Source organism: Pelophylax lessonae (assembly GCF_965119305.1).
Source record: "Pelophylax lessonae genome assembly, chromosome: 3".
Lineage (NCBI taxonomy): Eukaryota > Metazoa > Chordata > Amphibia > Anura > Ranidae > Pelophylax > Pelophylax lessonae.
The window spans coordinates 308,126,764-308,148,654 of NC_138770.1; the positions used below are offsets into that span (position 1 = coordinate 308,126,764).

The following is a 21,891-nucleotide window of genomic DNA, read 5'->3' on the forward strand; positions in this document are numbered from 1 at the left end:
TGTATTAGTTTTCTTTTTTTCAAACTTTTCTCTTTATTTTCACCTGGTAATCCTGCCCATTAACTAACTCTATGTTTCAGACATGCACACTGCTGCTCCTAAACCCACGTTTAGGAGCTTTTGGTGTTCTTTGCCAAAGCCCCTGAACTCAACTCAAAAGCCTAAGTGTCCATGCACACATAGGCTTTTACCAGAGTTTAGTTTTAAACTAAACTAATCCTGAACCAGGATTGAAGGTATCAGTTTTAGTATTGGAGTACAAGTACTCTTGCAAATGGTTAGTATCGGCACCGATACCAGTATAGGTGCAACGCTAAATAAACACTTTCACTGGTATATTTAACAGACTAAATTTATTGTTAGTGTTAATATACATTTCAAACACAATTCTTACTGTATTTAGATGACTACTATAGACTTTTAATGTTTTTAGAAATACATGCCCCTCAAGCGGCAAAAGTGATCAGTTCAATGTAAATATGGTATTAACGTTCTGCATACAGTTTGTATTTATACATGTACAATGGGGCCTGTCTCGCTGAAATCAAATACACTTTCAGCAGTCTTTAATGACTTGACATACCCACAATGCTCTTGGCAGACAGAGAAAATCTGATCCAAGGGAAAAAGAGTGGCTGTACTCAAAGACTGGTAACTTTATCTGAACAACATAAACAGACCTCCTTTCTGATGTTCTTTCACCCACAAGGCTGGGCTTAAGGTCCGGTTCACACTTATGCGATGCGAGAAGGCTGCGAATCCGCAGCCTGTTCCCGCATCGCACACGCACCCCCGGCAGTTCACGCTGCCATATGCGATACACTGGGGGTGTCAATGTAATCTTAACGACACCCCCAGTTTGATCGCATATCGCAGTGCGATCTTGCAGTTCGCACAGGATCGGATCGCACAAGTGTGAACCGCTGTGCAATCCGATCCTGATGCGGCTACCAAAAAGGGTCCTGTGCGAGTTTGCTGCGGGTGCGAATTTAGCCATACAAAGTGTATGGCTAAACTCGCACCGCACAGCCGATCGCATGTAATGAAGGAGCAGTGCGCTCCGACATTACATGCGAACCCCGCACTCGCATAAGTGTGAACCGGGGCTAAAAGAGGAGAGGAGCAGCACATAGGGTGACACATATGCACACAGTATAATTAGTATTTGATGACACTTAAAGCAACAGACACACATATTCTATCACGTGCTATCATTTCTCATAATCTCTACAGCTCAGGGCTATTCAGAATTCTTTCTTAGGTCAAAATACTTGCTAAAATAGTTAGACAATTTGAAAAAAAAATACATAAAAACAAATATTGTGGTTTAATTACTATCAAATGGTAAGAAGTTTTACTTACATCTTCTTAGTTTTTTTAATAAGAGTGGATTATGCATTGCCCCAAGTTGTAGAGATATCATAATCACAAATGATGGCACTCGATAGAATACCCGTGTGTGTTGTTTTAAACGTCATTGAATACGAAGTGTTAAAAGGAGGAAGTCACAGAGGGGGGCGCTCTGTTCATGTTCCCCAATCAATGAATGCAGTCTTTTCCCTTAGTTTTATGCAGAGGACAAGCCCCTGCTGGCATTTAGCACCCAATCTTCCATGAGCATGATCTGATTTAGAGCTTGGGAGCAGCATGTTCCATACGTTTGAAAATGTGATCTTTGCCCAGGCTCAGAGGTCCCCAACCCCCAGGTAGCAGACTGGTACCAGTCCGTGATGATCAGGCTGCACAGCAGGAAGTGAGCAGTGAACGCTGTCCGGACAGAACTATCCCAGACCGCGGTCGCCATTCACCTCCTGCTGTGCTGCTGAGCCACTTAGCCTGTGTGTCCGATCCTGCATCTACCGCCCAGCCGCCGATGTCATCCTATTAGCAAAGCCGGGGGCGGGAGTAGATGGAGATATGCACAGAGAGCGGGAGTCTTTTCATATTAACAAATGGTTAATCACCCTCTTGTTAATATAAGTTGGGCAGCTCCAGCCTCCATCTAGATCTGCATTTCCTCCCACTCCTTAACCTGCTGATAGAATGACATAGGCAGCCAGGGCAGGAGAGGACACATAGGCTGATAATTGCCTCTGCCCTGTTAAAGGTAGGACTGTGCAAGGGAGGCAGAGATTTATAGGGGGGGGGGGGGGTCGCTGTGATGTTATAGATGGGGGGGGGCAATGACAGCAAGGGGTACTGTGATAGAAAACTGTGAATGCTAGGGGCACTGCGATATAAAAGGGGCAATGTATTCATTATATATCTCAGTGCCCCTTTACAGCGCAGTCCCCATTACATTAATTTAAAGGGCTATAGTATGCCAAATAAACCACATACTTGGATTTTATTTTCTGGTGTCAAATCACTGAAATCAGTCTGACTTTAATTTTACAAACATGTTTTGAGACCTTTACTAAAAACGGAGAAAGAACATTTCACCCCATGTCTTGTTACATCCTTTGCATGCCCACTCCAAAGCTGCAACAAATTTCACCTACAAAATCAAATGACTGCTGAAGGCTGCCATCTCTTATGGCATGAAGTAAAATGACAAACTTAAAAGTCTAATTCCGTGATATTACTGGCTAAGCTCAAACCTGCAACCCCTCCCCTAATTCCTATTCTAACTACCCTGTGAAAGGAAGATATTAATACATACCCAGTCTTAGGGAGCTCTGGTCCAGTCACGTGGTTTTTAAAATGCGACAGCATGTGAGAGGAGAGAATCTCCCACCCACATTTACAGTGAAGGATCAGGGGGTGAGCGAGGCTGCTGCTTTAGTAACATGTTGCATGTTACTAAAGGTGAACTTAGCCTTTAAGTGCCGGTTCACATTTGTGCGATGCGGGAATGCTGCGAATATACAGCGTGTTCCCGCATCGCATCCGCACCTCTGGCAGTTCACAATGCCATATGCGATACACAGGGGGTGTCAATTAAAAAATAACGAAACTCCCAGTTGCGATCGCATATCGCAGTGCGATCTGCAAGTTCGCACAGAATCGGATCGCACTAGTGTGAACCACCATGCGATCCGATTCTGCTGCGGATAAAAAAAAGCCTCATGTGCGAGTTTAGTGCGGATGCGGTGCGAATTCAGCCATACAAAGTATATGGCTGAAATTTGCACCACACATGAGCTCGCATGTAATTTAGGAGCAGTGCGCTCCGAATTACATGTGATCTCCGCGATCGCACAAATGTGAACCGGGGCGAATACTTTATTGTATGAACAATCTCAAATCCTTTTATAAAACCAACCTCATAGTGTATAATGCCTCTGTATATACAGTATGTAGGATGTCAGTACCTGAATAGAACATCTTTGTGTACTGTCTGTTCCCAAGCAGGGCCTTTAGCTGAGCTGAGAGGCTATGGAATTGGAGACTGTGCTGTAACCACAATTTTCCATTATCCTCACTGGAGCCGTCGCCGTTCCTCTGATTGGTCTCGCAGAAGCGCAGGAACTAAAAAGAACAGTACAAAGATGGAATAAAAATAAATAAAACCTCACTAAAACAATCATTTCTTACAAACTACTCATTTCTTTTTACAAAAAATGGTATGTCATAATTTATTTACATTGTGTCTAATGCTGCAACAAAATTACAGTATAGGAGATGAAGGGTAGCCCCACCAACATATTCGCTCATTTTAGCATCTCAGAGCTACTTTTTTTTTTGGGCACAGGTATTGGGTGGTCACAGCACCAACTCAGGAGCAAGAATGGATAAACTTATCATAGTAATGTAAACTTGGATCCTAAAGTTTTTAACTTGGTTTTGTAGGTGAAAGTTAGGAATAAGGCCTGGGTTTAAAGAGGTTGTAAACCCATATTACTTTTTTTTTTTTGCAACCTGTAAGAGAAACACATAATGAGCTAGTATGCATCGCATACTAGCTCATTATGAAATACTTACCTTAGAACGAGCCCCCGCTGTGCCGCCCGCTCACCTGTATGACAGGCGACATGTCCAGTCGCCCGTCTTCCGGGATCGCGGCATCCGGCCATCTGATTGGCCGGAGCCGTAGTGACGTCACTCCCGCACACGCGCGCGGGAGCCGACAGTCACGGCACGGGGCTCTGAAGAAACGGCACCAGCGGCCGTTCCTTCAGAGCGTATGCACCAGTGACGTCACTGGCTGCATGTAAGGTAAATATCTCCTAAACGATACATGTTTAGGAGATATTTACAGTACCTATAGGTAAGCCTTATTATAGGCTTACCTATAGGTAAAAGTGTCAGAGGAGGGTTTACTGCCTCTTTAAGGGTTAGCATTAGGATTACATTTTAGCAAGTGAATTGTAAGGATTCAGAGTTAAGTTCATGTGTGAAGGAGAGAATAAGGTTGGCTTCACACCTATGTGTGCACTAAATAGTACGCCAACACACCTCAAGGAATGTGCATTTCAGCACACCACAATGCACAGATAGGAATCATTGAGTGTTGAGGCCTACAGTAACCCACAAAGCACCAGAAAAGTGGGACTGGGGCCTTAGGGTGAAAGCTCAACTCACCCTTGAAGTGGGGCTCCTCCTGCACTGGAAGGTTAAAAGCTCAAGTTTGCCTAGGTTACCATTAAACAGCAGTTTAACTTTCCTCATCTTTTGCCCCCAATGGGCAGGCGGTGCTTTTCCGTCTCTCCAACGTCTGGGTAGTGGGCGGCCCTTCACTGTACAGGATGGGGTCAGACTGCAACTGACTGGTGGAGCGCCAAAGAGAAGAAGCTTCTGCAGGTCCCAGGAAAAAACAAGCATTTAACCTGTGCAGTACAAAGGGAGCCCCACTCAAAGGGTAGCTTTTACATTTGCCCAGAGTTGAGCTGTAAGTCTAAGGCTCATGTTAAAGCTTAAGAAAGATAACAAAAAGAGGGGCGCACCGACCTAGTGCATTTCCACTAAAAAACATTTATTAAAATAGTAAAATGCATAAAATATACTTCCAAAAATAGTGTGATAACACACACATATCAACAATTCTATGAATAAGTGAAGATGTCTCAAAAGGTGGCCAGGCACTGCGTAATGCTGAACCGCGTGCGGTGAATCGCACAGAGCTGCTGTGACTTAGGCTGACACGTTTCAAGGGCGAACCCCCTGCGCATTTCTTGGGTCTGAGGAAGGGGGTTCACCCTCGAAACGCGTCGGCCTAAGTCACAGCAGCTCCGTGCGATTCACTGCACGTGGTTCAGCATTACGCAGTGCCTCGCCACCTTTGAGACATCTTCACTTATTCATAGAATTGTTGATATGTGTGTAAGTGAAGAGGTCTCAAAGGTAGCCAGGCACTGCGTAATGCTGAACCACGTGCAGTGAATCGCACGGAGCTGCTGTGACTTAGGCTGTACCCCCTTCCTCAAAGCCAAGAAATTCGCAGGGGGTTCATCCTCAAAATGCATCAGCCTAAGTCACAGCAGCTCCGTGTGATTCACCGCACGCGGTTCAGCATTACGCAGTGCCTGGCCACTTTGAGACATCTTCACTTATTCATAGAATTGTTGATATGTGTGTATTATCACACTATTTTTGGGAGTGTATTTTATGCATTTTACTATTTTAATAAATGTTTTTAGTGGTAATGCACTAGGTCAGTGCAACCCTCTTTTTGTTATCTTTCCTCAGTTTGTATTGGATACCCTTGGTCCCGAGGTGGCAGCAAGACCTTCAGTCATACCCATCCATTTTTATTGGAGACTTGCCTCTTCCTTCCCATTATTGCACTTGAGGGCAGGAGATTTGAACTTCATGTTAAAGAGGTTGTAAACTCGTTTTGTTTTTTTTTTGTTTTTTTTAAACCCTGCAAAAGAAAGACATAATGAGCTAGTATGCATCGCATATTAGCTCATTATGCAATACTTACCTCAGAACGAGCCCCCGCCGTGCCGCTCACTCACCTCTATGACGGGCGACATGTCTAGTCGCCCGTCTTCCGGGATCGCGGCATCCGGCCATCTGATTGGCCGGAGCCGCGGTGACGTCACTCCCGCGCACGCGCGCGGGAGCCGACAGTCACGGCACGGGGCTCTGAAGGAACGGCACGATCGGCCGTTCCTTCAGAGCGCATGCGCCAGTGACGTCACTGGCGACATGTAAGGTAAATATCTCCTAAACGGTACATGTTTAGGAGATATTTACAGTACCTATAGGTAAGCCTTATCATAGGCTTGCCTATAGGTACAAGTTGTAGAGGAGGGTTTACTTCCTCTTTAAAGCTTAACCTAACCTTCAAACTTAAGTGCAAGGGGGGCTATAGTGCTTAATTTAGGTGGTCAGGCAAAGAGAAGAATAAGTGATCAGAGTGGCTTATAGTTAGATTAGGTTGGGGGGTTAAGAGGTGTGTATGGGGGGCACTTTTTTCCTTTTATTTACACACAATTGGTTTCATTTTTAGCATCAACACCCTGACACCAAGAACTATATGACACTAAGTTCTTATCTCTGAAAAACACTGGTTACACCCAATGTTATTTTGACATTTAGTTTAAGTCAGTCTGACTAAAATGCTATTTTAGTTTTAGTTGTATTTTAGTCATCTCAATTGTTTTAGTTTTATGGGTTTAAACATTTCTCTAGATTCACCAAACTCATTATATACTCCTGGGGAAAAAAAAAATTGAACAACATTTTATTGTTTATGGTACTGAGGATTGAACATGCACTACAGACAGATTTAGGCCCGGTTTCCACTAGTGCGACTTGCGGTGCGACTTGACACATGTCAAGTCGCACAGCAAGTCAAAAGCCATTGTTTTCAATGGGGCCCGTTTCCACTGCTGCGGCTTCAGTTGCGGCGACTTCAAAAGTAGATCGTGCACTACTTTTGAGCGCGACTTCCCTCTATGAGGGAAAAGTCTAACTGAAGCCGCAGTTTACATTCGCTACAAAGTCGTGCTAGAAGTAGCACGACTTCGTAGCCGCACTAGTGGAAACCGAGCCTTAGCTGTTGTGATAAATCTCTTTGAAAAAAAAAAAAAAACAACAAGTTTCATATACAAACAAAAACATTGTTTTCTGACAAACAGAAGTGCAACTTTAAAATCTTATGAATAAACTGTAAAAACTCTATTGGCTGTAATGCCATTGCACATATTATCTGAATATATAAAATATATAACAACCCCCCTGCACTCAAGGTAACAAACGGTTAATAGTAGAAAAAAAGCAGCTAACACAATTTGCTGGTGACAAACAACAGAGATTTATAATGCAGCACTTTTGAGAAACAAATAAAAGTCCTTCAAAGTCCAAATAACTGTATTCCTGGTTGAGGAACAATACACAAAAGGGTGATAAAGAATCCTCCACCTGAATGGACCAGTGGTGGAAAATTCAGAATCCAGCTGAACTCCCTCAGAGTTCGTATGGGGATTTCCAGGTTTTACACTAGAGCAGTAGGAGACTCCGCTCGCAGAAGGAGGTCGCCCAAGTAGCCCAGTACCGTGATCCCCCCTTGGCGTAACAATGCCAGCACCGGGGCCAACGCTTTTGTGAAGACCCGAGGAGCAGAGGCGAGACCAAAGGGTAATGCCACAAACAGTTAATGCTCCTCTCCTACGGCAAAGCGGAGGAAGCGCTGGTGACCGGCACATATTGGAATGTGGAGGTAAGCATCCTTGACGTCAATAGAGGCAGGAAAATCCCCCTGATCCAGGGATGCCACCACCGTGCGAATGGACTCCATTCTGAACCCGCACAAAGCAGTTCAGCGCTTTGAGGTACAGGATTGGACGCACCTTGCCTTCCTTCCTGGGAACTGCAAACAGATTTGAGTAAAAACCATGAAAACGTTCTGAAGCCGAAACCGGGACAATCACCCCTTGAAGTAATAGGTCTTGTACCGCCCCCTAACAGACCCTGTAAGCGGTTCGGGAACAGGTGCAAGATGGAAGGAAAGGACCTTGCCGGGAAGAAGAGCGAAACTCGATCTTGAAGCCAGACTCAATACGGGTAAGGGCGCACCTTCATGCTGAAGGAGCCTTGTCTGCTTGCCAAACCACGTTCGTTTGGATCCTCCATAGAAGACCCTAAAAGGCTAGTGCCCTTGTCAGTCGACCCTGAGGGACAAAAAAAATTTCTTATGAGCCGAGAAGAAGGGCCCACAACTACGACGAGGTTCCTTGCCCTTAGTAGCCTGCGGAAGAAAGGTACTCTTCCCCCCTGAGACCTTTAATGATGTCATCCAGGGTTGCTCCAAACAGGCGATCTCTTTAAAATGGGAGAGCAGTCAAGGTCTTTTTAGAAGTCTGGTCTGCAGACCAGCATTTGAGCCAAAAGGCACGTTGAAGGACCACTGCCAAAACAGAGAGCCGAGCCACTAGGCGAGCCGCATCCAAAGAGGCATCACAGATAACCTGCAGCCCCTAGATCAGCTGGTCCGCCAGCTCAGCAAATGCAGGTGGAGCTACACCCCCCTCCAGGTCACGGCATAAAAGCTTAGCCCACTTAGCTGGCCTTAGTGCTGAACCAGCCAGAGTGTACATATTGGCCTTAGTGCTGAACCAGCAAGAGTGTACATATTGCGGGCCACGGCCTCTGCCTTCCTGTCAGCCGGATCCTTAAAGGCCGGGGACTCTTCAACCGGAATCATGGTTGCCTTGTTTAATCTGGAAACCAAAGGGTCCACCGGTGGTACAGTCCACTTCTTAATAAGGGACTCCTCATAGAGGTATCGCCTAGTAAATCGATTAGGGACCCCAAGGGGACGCTCTGGTCGTCCCCACTTTTTAGCGACAATTCTGTCAAAATCGGCAGGGAAAGGGAACACCTTTGCCACTCTGGATGGCTTGTGAGTGCCAAAGGGAACCTGCGTCGTAACTGCAGCCTCCATCTTTAAGGTCTCATGCGTAGATACAATCAGTGCTTCCACCAGCGACTTTTCGTGCGCAGTTGCAGATGTGGAGGAATCTTCCTCTCTATCTGAGAATTCTGGACCCAGCAGGGTGACCCAATGTCTGCGGCGGCCGAATCAGATTCAGGATCTGATGAGACAGATGATGCAGGGGAAGGAAGGGGTGCTTTTCGCTAGCCCGTCGCCCGAAAGCCACCTTTACCAAAGACACAAAGGACTCCAGGACCGCCAACAGTGCATCGATGGATGGTTGGGACCCGGAGGGCCCTGCAGCCTCAGAGAGGGTATCAGGTGGGGAGATGTGCTCCAAAGAATCAACATGTCACCCGGGGGGACCCCACAAAAAAAAACACTACAAAGCCCATCGCTGGCACAGCAACCTGCCCCCACCCCAGGAGGTGGACTAGACCACCCACACAGCCCCAGCATAAGTGGGGGGGGGGGGCCAGATGAAGGGGGGTGCAAGATGGGAAGGAGGGGAATCCAGAGGTCCGACCATCCCAAGGAGGGGCCCACATCCATCCCAAAACCCTCCAGGGAGAGAGGGGGGGGGGACCACTACTCACCATACCAGGAGCCAATCCAGACAAACTCCTCTCCATCGAAATTGGGGGCTGGTGGCGAAGAGGAACACTACGACTCAGGCCGAGACCTGGTCGTATGCGACCTCGCGAGGTGTTTAACTTGCAGGCCAGCCCCCATCCGGTGGGGGCTATGTCATGGAGCTGAGGTCTGGGCGCGCTCTCTGGCCAGAATAGGGTGACTACTGGATCTAGGATTATTCAGCCCATTGCCCAGTTCAGCAGTTGATTGTAAATCTCACAGGAAAAAAACAGGAGATACATTTCTATCTAAAAAGAGATCCCAGCAAGGAACTAGGTCCTTACTCCTGACTAGGCAGAAAAACAAAACTGAGTATCTACAGCAGAGAGAGGGAGTATACCCCCTGGGACTGCCCATAGGCATAGTCAGACTTTTTTTTCTGCCTAGTGTCCTACTCTTGTAGGTGGGCAGTAAAACCCAATGGTTAAGAAGATCAGGAGCGGTGTCCATCAATGAACGAAAGTAGATGACCTCTACTTATTCTTATGTGGTAGTGTAACACATTTAACCTGTTGCCGACCACCCGCAGTTTTACTGCGGCAAAGTGACTCGGCTGCGCAAACCGACTTAACGGTACGTCGGTCACGCACGGGGCTAGCGGGCGCGGGCCTGCCGCCCCCGTGATGTTCTGATTCGGTTCAGAACCAGTCATCAGGTCCAGGCCAATGATTTTTGGCCTGGACCTGGTGATCAGTTCTGACCAATTGCAGAACGTCCTGTGCCATGTTAATACAGGCACAGGAAATTATGCAATCTTCTCTCCTGGAGCCCTTTTCGGTTCCAGCATGAGAGAAGAGAGCATCAGACAGTGAGTACACATGCACTACACTGACACCAGTACACATAGGCACACATAACCCCCTGACCACCTCCCAGTTAACTCTTTTACTCCCTTTCACAGTGTACACTATATACAGTATACAGATAATTTACTGATCACTGTATTAGTGTCACTTGTGACTTCAGTTAGTGGTAGTTAGAGGTAATCCCAGATAATGGGATATATGGCAGGTACGCTAAACCTAACAAAGCTTTAACCCCCTGATCACCCCCAGTTAACCCCTTCATTGCCCTGTCACAGTGTCCATATCATAGTGTACAGATCTTTTTTCTGATCACTGCATTAGTGTCACAGGTGACATCAGTTAGCGTTAACATTAATATAGGATCGTGTCAGATTCCCCGCCGCATATTTAGTTATAAATTTTAACCCTTTGATTGCCAGTGACACACACACACTAAACATCTCCATTACTAGTATAGTGTCTGAACAGATCAATATCTTTGATCTGATCAGAACTATTCTAGCGTCCCCAATAGTTAAGTATAGTGTTCCCAAAATGCATCGTTAGCAGGTTCAGCCCGACATCTGCCAGCACCTGTGTTTAGTCCCTCTGCCCCCCCCCCCCCCCCCAGAGGTACTGTCACATCAGAGACACAGCACGACTAAACCGGCAGGTGCTAACAGCAGTCTGGGCCTGAACTCTGCTAGCACTAGGGCAGTTACAATTTTTTGATCAGATCAAAATATTGATCTGTTCAGACACACTAGTAATGGTGTTTATTTGTGTGTCATCACTAAGGGTACCTATAAAATTTATTGGCCAAAATGTCCAGAGGTACACTAGTGAAGAGCATGCTGAGAATGACAGATGAGAGCAATAGGGAAGCCTCACTGTCAGAATCAGGCTCAGTATTCAAACCTGTAGTCAGCAGCGGCACCCTGACAGTTAGCTCTGACGACGGAGTAGTGGTCCCTGCTAAAGGTCAGGCGTACCCGACCCCGTTCTTCTGTTGTTGAGGTGAAACATGCATCAGAGTGTCAGTACTAGTGCCGCTCAACCCTCTGGTGAACTGGCAAGCACCAACAGCCTAGTACATCCTGGTCATAGTCAAACCAGCACTGCAGTAACACTTAGTGATGTGGCGAGGCCCATAAGTGCAGTTCAAGCTAGTAGTGTCCCTCAGCCACCAATAATTCAAAGACAGGCCCATAGAGCCCATAGTGTCCTTCCTGATGCGCTTGCAAATCCTGATTGGGAGCCCACCACTTCTGCAATGCCCATATTACCCCCATTCACTGGCCAACTCAGAATTCAGGTGGAAACAGATGATTTTACTCCCCGTGGTTTTTCATGGAAGATCTGAACAGATCTATTGTGGACCAAAGCAATTTATATGCTGATCAATTTGTCACCGCAAATCCAAATTTGACCTTTGCCAGAGAATTTGCATGGAAACATATCACTGTTTCCAAATTTAAAAACCTTTCTGGGGCTATTCCTCCTCATGGGCATTACTAAAAATAGTGAGTTGCGGTCATATTGGTCCACTGACCTAATTCATCATATGCCCGTGTTCTCTGCTGCCATGGCCAGGACTAGATACGAGCAAATCTTGCGGTTCATGCACTTCAGTCACAAGAAACGGTCATCCTCGGGGTGACCCTGGATATGACCAGCTCCACAAAATTGGGCCCCTTGTAAATCACTTCAACCAAGAGTTTTCAGCCTTGTATACACCCCAACACGCTGTCTGCATTGATAAGTCACTGATTACATTTTCTGGCCGCCTTGCTTTCAAACAGTTTCTCCCCAGCAAGCATGCCAGGTATAGGGTCAAGATGTATAAGCTCTGTGACAGGGCAATAGGCTAAACATGTAGTTTCCAGGTTGACGGGGGGAAAATATAGCAATGTGGAGACCCCCAACTCCCCAGACTACATGGGGAGCAGTGGCAAGATTGTTTGTGACTTGGTGTCACCCTTATTTGGAAAGGGGTACCATTTATACGTAGACAATTAATACACAAGCGTGCCACTTTTAAGCCACCTTTTTGAATTGGCGCATGTGGCACCGTGCGACCTAATCGCCAGGGCTTCCCCCAATGGCTTGTAGACTCCCGACTTAGAGGGGAGGAGGGGGCCTGCTTGAAGTGTAATAAATTGCTTGCAGTGAAGTGGAAGGACACAAGAAATGTTTTCATTCTGTCCTCCATTCACGCAGACATGACAGTCCAAATTGCAACGGCGATTGGTGTTGTTGAGAAGCCCCTCTGTGTCCTTGAATAAAACCTTAACATAGGAGGGGTGGACTTAAACGACCAGATGATGGTACCGTACTTAACTGTCCGTAAGGCCAGACCCTGGTACAAAAAAAAAATGTCTGTATACTTATTCCAATTGGCTCTGCTGAACACTTATGTGCTATACAAAGCGTCAGAAAGAAGTGGATCCTTCCTAAAATTCCAGGAAGAGATCATCCCAGCCCTTCTGTATCCAGGAGGTGCTGTGGCCCAAATTCACAATCCAGATGCAGTGAGCCCGCTGCATGAGAGGCATTTTCCAGATGTCCTCCCTGGTACCCCTACCCAAAGAGCACCCCAAAGAAAAGGTTGTGTTTGTAGGAAACGCGGATTTAGGCGTGACACCCACTTTTATTGTTCCTCCTGTCCTGGCCAACCTGGTCTCTGCATCTGGGACTGTTTCTGTCACTACCACACACTAGTAGAGGATTCGCCCCTTAGGTTTCACAGTAAGTATAACAGGCATTTTTTACTGCATATACAGACTGATTTTACTGTTGTGGGTTTAGTAACACTTTAAGAATGAATTAGGATGCACGCATTGTGTTACCAGACACGTATGGCATGAACAAGCCCATAGTCATTAGTTTCAAAAACTTCAGAAAACAGGCAAAACAAAAGAAATGTCTTTAAGGCCTTGCCACATTTCCATAGATTTGAATGGAAGGAGTTGAGATGCTTTAACTCCTTCCAAACTGGATATGTAGCTTCATTTTTGAAGCGCAGCAGCGCAAACGTTTCATGTTTTGATAATGTGAACAGCTCTATATTCATATTATAAATTACAGATTGCTTTACTAGGCACTTGAGGAGCATTAAAAATGCAAATCAAACACCTGATTTTAATGCCAATGTGAACAGGGCCTAAAAACCCTAGTTAGGACATCTAAACAAATCACATTCACAAGTCAGCATTAATGTGTATGAATACACATACCTTTACATTTGCCTGTGTGTGTTCAAAGCATGCTTAATGCATAAAAAGCACTTAACGAAATGCAGCTTAATGTGCCCAATGAGAATGCTGTATAATTAACGCATACAGTGGGATGAAAGAATTTCTGAACAATAACGCATTGACTAATACAGCCCGGATTTCCCCTGCAGAAAGAACGCACTAAACCAATGCCTGCAGATATGAAGCCTGCCAGGAAGCCTATTTGCATAGCACTATTTCCGTCTTGAGTTATTAACATGTTTGCTGTATTTAACCCTCTTGTGGTCTGAAAGTAAAATATACCACAAAATCATCCAAAAATATTAGACAGCTGTAAGAAACAGAAGATGTATGCCCTCAACCTGGAAATATATAAGCCACCAAAGCTTTCCACAATCTGTGCAGCATGCAGAAACTGTCACTATATGTGAGTCACCATCAGCAGCTCAGCCCAAGTGATGATGGAAGGAGATTGTGAAACACAGTGACTCAATTTATTAGTGAGCATACTCCACAGAAAGAGCATTTTAGCAATCTGTTTAGGTGTGGCTTCAAACTCGGAGCATGACATACCACCTATTACAGCAGAATTTAGAACACAACTATATTTAGCATATGAGTCGAAAGCCTCTGTTGTTCTCTGTAGTCATTAATAGATCACCAAATGTATTTTTTAAATGCAACCAGTGCAAAAATTTGACCTTGCATCAGCCTCTTTCAGTCCCTGTACAGAAGGACTAAAGTGTAAGAGCAAGAAGCCAGTCAGTTCATGTACTGATAAGAAGTATGTTGATAGGAGGAGACAACAGAGAGACACAAACATGCAGTCATCACTGTGCTACTTCTGCTATCACTGTCCAGTCACTGGATGAGGGTTTGTCTAGAATAACCTGGGCTTAGAAGAAGTGTGTTGAATGATGCTAATCAGACTGAGGACATCTAGTGGCATAAAAAAAGTACTGTGAGGGAAATCTCTGGATTGAAGTTGAATATAGCAGCAAAAGCGGATTGTGTTATTATATTATTTATTTGGCTATTCATTTTTAATTTTGTTACTTTTAACATGAGCTTTAATATGCCCTGATTTACAATAATGGGGATTATGCACGAAACACACCATAGTGCTATTAAGCCACATTCACACCTGTGTCTTTGCCTGACCTTGAGTAGATGCAAGAAAATCAGCGGGAGGGTCCCAGGGATTAGCTGTGGGAGGCATCCCCATTGAAAGTAATGGGAGGCTGGCAGCTCCTGCAGCTAATTGGAAGCCACTGGCATGTAAACACTATGCGGGGATTACCTGATCGACTCAGAATGTAGTCCACATAGTCTGCATCCAGGGCCAATCACTTGCAGGTATATGCCACATTGCCCTTACACGTGAGTGGCTGTAATTGCTTTTAATGGGGTTGCATGCAGCAGCCAACTGAGACCCCCCTCCCCCGCTGGTTTTCTCACATCTGCATGCTGTAGGGGCAAAAACACAGGTATGAATGTGGCCTTAGACCCTAAAGATAGCTCCAACTTCAAGCCATTTTCTGCAAAATCGGTTGTACTACTAGAGACATTGCTTAAGGGTACCTGCTCCACCTGAGGTGATGATCCAGGGTACAAGTGCTGACTGCTCTTCACAAAGTTCCAGTAGTCATGTTCCTTACTATAGACCTGCTAAGGAAAAAGGAGAGAGTGTTCAGAAAACTAGCCAAGTAAGTTTTATGACCTTTTTACAGCTACCTACACCTTAGAATATTTACGCCAACAGATTTGTAAGACAATATGGCCATGCATGGGCACTGAATGACAATAACTACCATGAAAGGGTGGATGGGGACATTGAAAAGTTTAGAACATTTTCCTAATGTTTTCTACTGAGTACACAGAAATAGGGAGGCCAACGTGGCAAGTTCTATGGGGTACTTCCCTGACCAGCACCCTCAAATAAATCTCCATGAAAAAAGGAAAAAAGAGGATTTACATAAGGTCGTCTCACTCTTAAAATGTATGCACTGACAAAAAAAAAATAAAAAAATAATAATATTTAGCACATCTCTCCAGTACATGCACATTTCCATAAGTTTCATCTATTATCTATAAAATTGCTACAAAATCTATAAAATTGCTGCAAGCACAAAATTAAAATCTTGGCGGCCCTGCTAAATCCAATAAGTGCCTAAAGCCCCGTACACACGTACCGATTGTCGGCCGTAAATATTCGGCCGACGACCGATCTGCCGATTGTAGGCTTGGTAGTATGATGCTTCCGACAGCGCATTTTCGGCCGAACAGAATCTGTTGTGCAGGCATTAAAATTTTTGTTGGCCAACACCAGAACGGCCGATTGTTCACCAGTCAGTACAGATTTCGGCCGACAGACAGCAGATTAGCAAGACTGGGCATGCTCAGAAAAGAAAAAAGACAAGGAAAGTAAACCATCACATGACATCACTTCTGCAGTCGGCTGTTGTTGGCCGACAAAATTTCTGTGCAGTCTTTTGCAGTTTTCAACAGACACGACAGCCCTGGACAAAAGACGGCCGATCGGTGCGTGTGTACGGGGCTTTACTCCTTCTAGTCTCTGCAACCTTTTTAATTGCTTTTGGTGCCACCCAAATTAGAGGTGAAAAGCCTATCCATGTGTCCCAGAATCATGGGGTACAGGCTTGTCCCTATACCAATCTAGGGGGTTAATAAATGTAAAGAGGAAAGGATCGCCGCAACTTCCGACCTGTGTCTTCACCAAACCACACACCCTGATGCACTTTGCCCTGTCCTGGTGCTAAAAGAAGAATTTTACGCATGTTTATGTATTTTCCACACAGGATCTTTCTGCCAGTAATGGGCCAAACACACTATAAGATTTTCTGAAGACTTTTTCCTTCAGATTTACCAAAACCAGATAATATGAGGTCAAACCCAAACACTTTCAATTTGTAAGCAATCTGGCAGGCCCTTGCACTACATAGAAAAGGTAAATCTGAAGGAAAAAGTCTTCAGAAAATATATTATAATTATAGTGTGTATCCAGCTTAAGATCCAGTGTAAAAACATCAGTATTTAAAGTAGAACTATAGGCAAAACACATTTTTTCATTTTGGATTGAGCAAGGGAGGGTTATAAACCTGGTCACATTTTTTTTTTCCAAATTGTGGAGATTTCTATTCACTTCCTGTCTCATAAAACAAACAGGAACTCTCTGCAAATTAAGGAAATTCCTTGGTCACAGAACTGGTGTCCCCATTGAAAGATTTCCCTTCTATTACTTTTTGGGGGACAACCCAATTTTTGGGATTTTCTTTTACTTTCAACGATAATGGTAAACAGGACAAATATAGGGGGTGAATCTCCCTAACAGGGGCACAGAATACAAGAAAAACTGATAGAGGTTCTAATCCCTCTCCACTCTATCCAAATCTAAAAATAAATAAATAAATAAATAAATATATATATAAAATTTGACTTTAGGTATATTTTAAGTACATCTGTGCACAAGAGCCCTGCATTTTCTGTAATTGCAGCATGCTGAAAGCGATCATATAGGGGAGAAATGTGCATGTATTCCAGATATGTACAAATATGTATTATTAATTAATATTATTATTATTATAATTAATAATATGTATTATTATTTTACCTTGACAAAGGCTTTTAGCCCTGGTGTATATGCACATCTATTCCACAAAGCAGATAATGATTTACTTGGAACGTCAAGGCAGTGCCAGGGTCTAGGGGTAATCTGAGTTTCTATCCTAAAGATATATCCTGTCACTGACGTAAGAAAAGTAAAGCTAAGTTGATAACATTTTCTAACCTGGAGCGCTATTTTAGGAGCTGTTGTTACCAGTAATGTGTAGGTAAAGGATATAAACAAGCTATTTTCACTCCCGTCATAAAGATAAGAGGCTCAGTTTAAATGGTAACCTCTATGTTGCTTAGCAATGCTGACAGAGACACGTTAGTTATAGATTACCTGATCACAGAGGAGGCCATGCTGTAGAATACTGCTCATGGCCCGGCAAAGCCGCTGCAGACCTCCATACTTGGACCAGACATTGCGGCTGTTTCCAGAAACCAGCCCTTCCACTGTGGTTTTCAGATTATCCAGAAGTCTCCAGTGTTCATCCCTGTTGGGTTTTGTGAGGACAGAGGAAATGGACACAGTTAAACAGGAAGCTTTGTCGGGTCTTGATCTTGCTGACTTTGCCGGTCTGTTTGACAGGTCAGCAATAGAGTTCTTTAAACCACAATGAATGATATGTCATTAGACTGCAGTCCCAGAAGATAAACAGATTTCAAAAGGAGAAGTCTCTCTAAAGGACACTGTCTGCTGTAAAAGATGTAATGTAAAACAAGCCCATTTTGCAAGATTCTGTACAATTGTCATCTTAAACAAAGATTAAGGAAAGGAAAATGTTACTGTGTAACTCCTAGATTATTATTTATTTTTTTTTTAAGCCTACTTTTAAGTCAAAAAATGTTAAAAAAACATCAGCATAAGGGACATTACTTACAGTCTATCTATGCAATGTGTCCCTGGTGCTGTTGAATGCAGAATTTATTTAAATCATCCTCCCCCACCACCAGCATGATTTTTGAGTGCAGCGCATTAAAAGAGCCAGTGGACCTACCATATGCACTCATCAAGACAAGAGTGCCTGGCTATGCTCGCCCTTTCAGCCCCCTCTCCGTTCATAGAAACAGTACTAGAACTTACATAAATGAAGAAATCTATGAATGGAGGATAAGCAGATGAACAAAAGGCCCCTTCATTTATAGAAACACAGCTTCTATGAATGGAGGAGGAAGGAGAAAAGGGAAGCACATACGGCACTTTTGATGGGCAGCTACGACAGGTCCTTTGGCTCTATTGACCCCATTAGCACCAGAATATGACAGCAGCAATGGCGAGGATTGGAGGACCGAAGATATGAACTAATTCTGAAGCCAGCAGCACAAAGGAAGGACACATCGCACTGACTGGAAGTAATGTCCCCTGTTTGTGCTTTTAAGCCTTTTTTGACTAAACCTAGGCTTTAAAGATTGAAATATATTAGAGAACAATAACAACCAAAACACAATATAAATCCTACAGAGGTTCCATTGCAGAGGCTTTTACTGCAGTCTGTCCCTAGGTAGTAGAGATTCCCCTTTACATGTTTCAGTGACCGTTGTCACTGGGACTAAAAGGGAAATGATCTTTATGGGGAAAAAGACAACAAAGATTGGACAGAAGTACTTAAGGGCTCTTTCACACGGGCGCTCCGTATGTCCGCAAATCATCCTATTTTTTTGCGGATGATATGCGGACATAATGAATGTCAATGGCATTGCGGATGTCAGCGGAATACCATCCGCTGACATTCGATTTTCTTCCTTTCAGTTCTGTTCCGTTTTTTGGAACGGAACAGAACCCTATTTTTCCTCCATTCAAAAAACGGAAAGGAAGGAAAATCGGATGTCAGCGGTGTCATCCGCTGACATCCGCAATGCAATAGACTTACATTATGTCCGCATATCATCCGCAAACGGATGGGATGATATGCGGACATACGGAGCAGATGACACAAATGTCATCCGCTCCTTGAAAAAAAAAAAAAAGTCCCGCAGCGGACAAGAACAGCGGAGCGGCCGTCTGAAAGAGCCCTAAAAGGACAAATGTACTTTTAAAAATAAATAAATAAATGCACTTTTTTTGCAAGTAAAAAACATATTTTTTTTTTCTATGAGCCCGTAAAGCATTGTGCCAGCAGTCAGCAGATCACTGGTGCCATGCAGGTCTCCTGCAGATCTGTCAGTGTATCTGTGTGCCCGTACATCCCGTATGGGCAAGCAGATACACTGACACACAGTGTACAGCTGTTCTATAGAAGTTGGTCTCACGACCGGCTTCTTGTCAAACGGGCATGCCGCTGTCAGAATACAATACCACAGCAGGTGAGATTGCCACACTAACATCTCTTATGTTGGTACAGCGATCAGTCAGGTTTTTTTTTTTTTTTTTATTCAGCCCGCTGGATTGAATGAAGAAAAAAAAAAAAAAAAACAACACCTCGTGTGCCCCCACATTACCCTTCACCACTCTACACAGAAATCAAAATTCAGCCGTTTAGCAGAAACCAGATGAATTCTGATCTGTTTGAAGCCCTCTTCTTTGTTGGAGGGATCCACTGTAAAACTGTTCTTCAATCAGTGGCTTGCAGAGCTAATCATGTGTAGTATGAAAGCAGGAGGCCACGCTGTCAGAATATAATGTCCCCGCAGTGGGGATTCCTACATCTACCTCGCTTGTATGGATTCAGGAATCTGTTAGATTTTTTTTTTTTCATTGCGCCCTCTGGCTGACGAGAAAAAAAAAAAAAAAGAGTCATGTGTGCCCAACTAAAAACATTTTGGCTGGAGTTCCACTTTACATAAAGCAACTAATTAGGTAAAACCTTTTTTTGCTAATCTTCAAAAAATTGATACTTGTGCCTATAAGCATATTGCAGAGTGTATTGCAAACAACTGCCATATTATTTTTAGTAAATACACTTTTTCACTTCAGTTTTCATTCAGAACTGGTGACTTTCTGTAGCCAACAGTGAAACATGCCTGGGCAATGTTCATCACTAGTGATGGGCTCAGACGTGTTCAGGATCCTAGTCCCAACCCACCTGAACAATCCTATCAGGAAGCGGACACTGCACACCGCCAATCATAAGAAGTGAGGCATTTCCCGGTCCAAGGCTGCACAGACCGGGAAATGTCTCACTGCCTGTGATTGGCGGTGTGCAATGGCAAGCTTCCTGGTAGGATTGCTCAAGGTAGTTTGGGACTAAGATTGCGAACACCCCATCACTATTCATCACCAAGGCCACTCCTATTTCCACTCGAATAATAGGGGAAAGGGGACAACACAGGAGAACATTTGAGAGATATGAGTGTTGTCACTCCACAACATGGGACTTCTTGGCAGGATAATCGTGTATCATTTTATGGAAAGCTGCTGATTTAAAATTATTAAAATTTATTTGTGAGATTATTAGAAAAGAGAAGTTCAGGATTTAAAAAGAAAACAATTATATTCACCCAGGTGGATGCAGCATCGAGCCAATGCTGTATCTACCCCTCCCCTCCCCCCAGCTCTGTAGTAAGAAGTGAGTAACCAAACACTGCTGGTCGCTCAGTTCTCCCCTCCGCTCTAAGCAGAGAGCCCTGATTGTTAATCAGTGGCTCTCTGCTTTCCCCTCCAGCTCTCACTGGAGGGATGGGCTGTGAGGAGAGAGGGGCTGGCTCAGGTTCTCAGCGAATCACTAACAGGATAACCCAGGTGCTGATCCGAGCCTGGACCAGCTCTGTGACGTCAGCCAACAGCAGGCTTCAGCTGAAAACGAATCACAGGAGTGCAGAACAAAATGCCCTCCTGTAATCCATAGGAGAAGTATGATCATGTTAAGCTTTATGTGATTTTGGTGATGAGGTTTCTATGTACTTTAATGCACAGAGAGCATAGCTCGGTCATGTTTTGCCCTTCTCTTCACTCTTGTAACCCTTTAACTGTTAAAAACAAGAGCAATCAAGGAGAGGACAGTGATATGAAGAAGCCCTTCAATATCCAGGTCATGTATGGTGTACGATCCAGATATGACATTTTAAAGCCCCGTACACACGATTCGAAAATCGGGCTACAGATCTTCTATTTTTTTGCATGCGAGTCGCATGTTGAAAATGAACGGATGTAATGTGATGTAGTGTATTTGTATTGGATTTTCGAACTACAACTGTATTGATTCAACTAAAATTGTACGATCAGGAGTCGTACTAGAAAAATTTCCCTGCTTGTCCGTTCAGCTCTCAAAAATTCTGTACGAACGATTCGATTATTGTACGATCGCTTCGAAAGAGCTATTTTTTGTGCGATTTTTGGATCGTGTGTACGGGCTTTTATGGAAAGTGGCATGCCTTTGTAAATTATTATTAGTTGTCACAGAAAGGTATGCAATTAAGGCCATAGGTTACTGATAGTTTCTTATCTCTGACTTTACTGTTCTAGCTAGGCTCAGATACTTTTTTCACATTACAACACAGAGTAGAATAACTTACACGCAATGTCTCTTCTGCAATAAAATGCACTTACCTGCGTACTTGATGTCTTTTCCAACATGTAAACTAAGCTCAGCTTATATCACAAGCCCAGTCCCTGTGTGTGTCGGGATGAGCGACTCCTGTGCATGCACAGGAGTAATGTCATCCCATGCTGGCCAATGAAGGCAGACAAAGACTGGCTCCCAGCAGAAGATGCTGGTGCCAGCGAGGGACGGGATCACTGAAGGAAAGGTAAGTTAAAAGTGGAGTTCCAGGCAGAACATTTTTTTTACCTAAAAATACCCCCGGGACAGTCAGGGCAAGTGCATTTAAGCAACGATAGCCTCTGAAC

At 44.3% G+C, this 21,891-nt stretch overlaps 1 protein-coding gene across 4 annotated transcripts in view; it reads right to left on the minus strand.

Moving 5' to 3' along the window:
• RUBCN (rubicon autophagy regulator) overlaps window positions 1-21,891 on the minus strand; it is an 80,793-nt gene that overhangs the window by 51,480 nt on the left and 7,422 nt on the right. For 3 of the 4 annotated variants that reach the window (XM_082252143.1, XM_082252144.1, XM_082252145.1), the window contains exons 2-4: window positions 17,446-17,599; window positions 15,060-15,146; window positions 3,315-3,471 (exon numbers count right to left, since the gene is read on the minus strand). In XM_082252143.1, the coding sequence (XP_082108269.1) occupies window positions 3,315-3,471; window positions 15,060-15,146; window positions 17,446-17,599 (398 nt within the window). The remainder of the gene's footprint in view (window positions 1-3,314; window positions 3,472-15,059; window positions 15,147-17,445; window positions 17,600-21,891) is intronic. The other variant, XM_082252146.1, reaches the window with a different exon arrangement.